Source organism: Telopea speciosissima, chromosome 7 (assembly GCF_018873765.1).
Source record: "Telopea speciosissima isolate NSW1024214 ecotype Mountain lineage chromosome 7, Tspe_v1, whole genome shotgun sequence".
Classification (NCBI taxonomy): domain Eukaryota; kingdom Viridiplantae; phylum Streptophyta; class Magnoliopsida; order Proteales; family Proteaceae; genus Telopea; species Telopea speciosissima.
Window position 1 is genome coordinate 55,419,348 of NC_057922.1, and position 4,702 is coordinate 55,424,049.

The following is a 4,702-nucleotide window of genomic DNA, read 5'->3' on the forward strand; positions in this document are numbered from 1 at the left end:
GATGGTTGTTTTTAATGGATGGGAAGTTTGGCAACTCAATGTACAAAATGCCTTCTTAAATGAAGTACTTAATGAGCATGTATATATGACTCAACCTCAGGGGTTCGAAGATTCTAATCGGCCGAATCATGTTTGTCGGTTGCACAAGTCCTTATATGGCCTCAAACAAGCCCTCGTGCCTGGTTCAGCCGCTTGTCACAATTCTTGATTCAGTCTGGTTTTCAGTCATCCCAAATCGATCCATCATTATTTATCTACACTCAAGGCCCCACGGCCTCATCTGTCCTTGTTATGTGGATGATATCCTCATTACAGGGAATCAGCCCATGCATATTGCTACTCTTCTTCAACAGTCTTGCATCTAAGTTTTCTATAAAGGATCTTGGTCGATTAAGTTTCTTCTTGGGGGTTGAGGCAACATACAAGTCTGATGGTCTCATTCTATCTCAGTCACGCTACATTACTGATCTCTTGCAACGGGCTGGCATGTCTGATTGCAAGCCGGTTCTTACCCCCATGGCAACCACATTTAAAGCATCTTCTACAGGGGGTGTGCCCTTTTCTGATCCCACAAAGTACCAGTCTATAGTGGGTGCATTACAGTATATTACCCTCACCCGTCCAGATGTGGCTTTTTCTGTGAATTGTGCTTGTCAGTACATGTATTGCCCTATTGAAGAACATTGGTCGATGGTGAAGCGTATTCTACGCTACCTCAAATATACAATTGCATATGAGCTTCACATCACCAAGTCCCCCTCTCAGGACCTACAAGCTTTCTCGGATGCCGATTGGGCTAGTGATGGTGATGATCGAAAGTCGACCGGTGGATATGCCATCTACATGGGACACAATTTAATCTCTTGGGCATCCAAGAAGCAAAAGACCGTTGCACGGTCCTCCACTGAATCAGAATATAAGGCCCTCGCTGATGCCTGTGCTGAAATAACCTAGCTCCATTCTCTGTTTGGTGAGCTTGGTCTCTCTACATCTCAAGCCCCCATGTTATGGTTTGACAATATTGGCGCTACGTATCTCTCGGCCAATCCGTCTTTCACGCACGTACCAAGCATGTGGAAATTGATTTCCACTTTGTGCGAGATAAAGTTGCCAAACACGATCTTCAAGTCCACTTTATTTCCACAAAAGATCAAATCGTGGATATTATGACCAAGGGACTTGGTACTACAAGCTGCAGATTAGATCCCTTGAATCTTCACCTTGAGAGGGTGCATTAGACCATATCCGGTCTTTCTATATCTGCTCTATCTTTTGCACCAAGCATGCAATCTTTCTTAATCTCTCATAGTATAGTATATGATCTCTCTCCATATAGTAATAGATATATTCTGGAATTAGGAGATTGAGTTTCCAAAATATGGAATCCTCTCTCCTATGTAATCCTCTCTTCTATATACTCAAAGATGTAATCTCTTCTCCAAGGCAATAATAATATTTCATTCCAATAGGATTCATTGTTTTTCCAAGACTTGTGAGTCAATCTTGTACTCTCCAAAAATAACGTTTGGAAAGGGAATGCGAAAGGAGAAAAAAGTTAAAGAGCTATGGGAATGATTAATTTGGTGACATCTGCCCTAAGCTTCTAGGTTGATATCTTATTGGGCTATAAATAGCACAACCCTGTATCTCATTTTGTGTATCAATTCAAGGGTCTTTCTAACAAATTAAGAAAGATGGGATCATATAAGCTTGAGTTTTTAGCTCTTCTTTGTCTCATTGGCTTATTACCCAGCTTCTTTCATGTCTCCCAAGCCCAAAACTCTCAAGATGACTACGTATCAGCCCACAATGCCGCCCGTTCAGAGGTTGGTGTTGGATCAATGACATGGGACGACACAGTAGCTGCTTATGCTCAAAACTACGCCAACCAGAGAGCCGGAGATTGCAATCTCGTGCACTACGGCGGACAGTACGGTGAGAACATTGCTTGGAGTTCCGGTGATATGTCAGCCACAGACGCTGTCAAGCTGTGGGTGGACGAAAAAGCGCACTATGATTACAATTCCAATTCTTGTGTCGAGGGACAACAGTGCGGTCACTATACCCAGGTGGTTTGGAAGAACTCGGTTAGGCTTGGTTGTGGTAGAGTTACGTGCAACAGTGGAGGGACCTTCATCACTTGCAACTATGATCCTCCAGGCAACTATGTAGGGCAACGTCCTTATTGATAAGGAGTTTAATTTCCTGTTTGTTATTCAGGAAATCTAATTAGTAATTAAGCTACTTATGCATGAGCGATGAATCACTTGTAATCTAGGTTGCTTAAGAACTATGTAATGAGTCCTTGCTCATGTTAATCAATAATAATATTAAAGGAAATAATAATAAATGAGGTAAATTAAGTTTCCTTTTTATCTTTTATAACTTTTGTTCTTCAAAGTATTGGTAAAGCTTCTTAAAACTACTACATCTCTGGCATCTTCTATTCCCCCCTCCCCCCTCCCCAAAACCTCGATTGAGAGAAAGATCTTTATTGTTACATTTAAGCACTATGAGTTTTGGTGTACTAATGGTTGATCTCTCCCTTATTATATATCGGTGGATTAGATTCATGATGTTTGGCTACGAACGAAAGAGATGGTTGACAAAAAATCTACTTCTCTAAGAAAAAATATCAATGTGAGAATGTACATGTATGAATGGATGAAATTTGGATCCAATGCATGACATGTTTTGTAAATAGTTTACAAAAGGTTTTGGATTTTCAAGATGATAAATAGGGGTTTTGGATTTCAAAACCTCAAAAAGTTCAAGAGAAATCGGAGCCCGTATGGGGTTTACAAATCTCGTCTCAAGCGGTTAGAAATACAACTATGATGTCAAAACTCAAAAATAACCAACTGCAAATCTCCTAATAGAAGAATGCAGAACTTAATTGTTGTCGACTTTCTCATTATGACTTTTTCTACATATATGGATTAAAGCAAGGGACCATCTAATTGTAATGGATCCAGCTCCACTGTAGCGCAGCACCAGAGCTCGCGACATAAGGGTGTCAGAATGGAATTGAAACCGATTGTTGGAATTGGAGCCGATCATTTACAACCGAACCGAATCGTACAGTATAAAATAATGCGATTCTGATTTTGTAGGTTCTATTACCGATTCGGTTTGGTTTAAAATCAAAAAACCGTCGGTTAACCGAATAGAAACTGGGTAGAAAATCGAGATTAGGAATATTCTGATTTGTTTAATAATGAGATTAAGCACTCCAAAATATTAGGACTCCTTAATTAGATTTTTTAATTTTAGTTTGAATTCCAAATTCATGAAGGGACGGAAGGTTTTAGTAATCACTCTAAAATATCATTGCAACGAGTATGTCTTAGTGGACTTTGTTAATGAATTGAGTGGGGTATGGATTGTTGATGTCCTCAGGTTGGCTTCCCTTGCGGTACTTTGTGGCTTTGAGTAATCACTTACAATGATCATTACAACTACCATGTCTAAGTGAATTTTGCCTAGAGTTAGATGGGTATGAAACAATATAATTTCTCCCACATAATAAGGATATGAAAAATAAAATTAAAAAGGTACAAAGATGAAATCAGTATTACAAACCGCATGTAAACCGAATAACGAAAACCGAATAGAAACAGCTAAAACCACACCGCATATAAAACGACTCTGATTTTGGGTGATTCTTATCCAGTGCGGTTTTGATTTCTACCTTGCAAAATATACACCAAACCGAACCGCATCACATAATCAAACCCACACCGTTTGACACCCTTAACATGGACGAGCTCCCATTAGAAGGCGCGGATCAAGCTAGAAATCTAGATTTCAAAATTAAGAAATCCTTCTTTCCATCGCATGTGCATCACGTTCAGGATTCCAAATGGGAGCTTGTCCACATGGCGAGCTCTAGTGCCACCCCACAAGAACTATAGCATACCCCTGCGCTACAGAGGAGCCCAATTCCTAATAGTAATCAGCTATTAGTTTCTCTACACTAACGGGTGTATCTGGTGTCTTAACACCAACACCCCAAGTAATGCCACGTGGCACATCTAATAACATTGGATTTTTATAGACAGGCAGATTCAAAAGTCTCTCACTCACATGTCTAGTTTCAAACCAAGCAAAGTATAAAAATTTTTGAATTACCTTTAAAAAATTCTGACTATGGAGAGAGAATATGCATATACATACATGGGAGGATATTCCATTACGTGTGAAGGTAAATGATTAAATCCGAGTTTGAGATTTAATGTATGGTATGACGAATTCATAGCAAGACCTATAGATATCTCTTAGGAAATTGCAACATCACCTTTCAAGTGGCAAAAAATTTGGATATTGATTTGTTATATGGAAATGAATTCTAAAATTGAAAATTTCGGGTGCAAATTGACATTTCCATGTGCCCCAAGTATAATTGAAGGCATATTTTCAGTATCTCACAGCCTGCGCCTTGTGTTCCGGAGGATGGAATTAATCTATCCTTTTCATTTTGTCTCTCACCTATTCTTTATTCATATAATTGGAAATCCTACACCCTTTCCGTGGGGTTCAACTACTATTCTAGGATCTTAAAACATCTTCCTTGTATTGGATGAAGTCGATAATAGCCTCCCCTGTTACGTGATACACTTTCTTGCCCATCTAAAAGAAGGGAGAGAGCGTACACTAGAATATTTTAGGGGCAAAAGATAGTAAAAAAAACCAGTTATATCCA

The 4,702-nt window shown here is 39.3% G+C and overlaps 1 protein-coding gene across 1 annotated transcript; it reads left to right on the forward strand.

Moving 5' to 3' along the window:
• The first annotated feature begins 1,689 nt into the window (after window positions 1-1,689).
• LOC122669389 (pathogenesis-related protein 1B-like) lies at window positions 1,690-2,226 on the forward strand. Its single transcript, XM_043866146.1, has one exon. The coding sequence runs from the start codon at window positions 1,695-1,697 to the stop codon at window positions 2,187-2,189; it is 495 nt and encodes a 164-aa protein (XP_043722081.1). The 5' UTR covers window positions 1,690-1,694; the 3' UTR covers window positions 2,190-2,226.
• The last annotated feature ends 2,476 nt before the right edge of the window (window positions 2,227-4,702 follow it).

Excerpts from the sequence above, each read along its gene's own strand:
- LOC122669389 (XM_043866146.1), top strand. The coding sequence starts at position 1,695 with ATGGGATCATATAAGCTTGAGTTTTTAGCTCTTCTTTGTCTCATTGGC.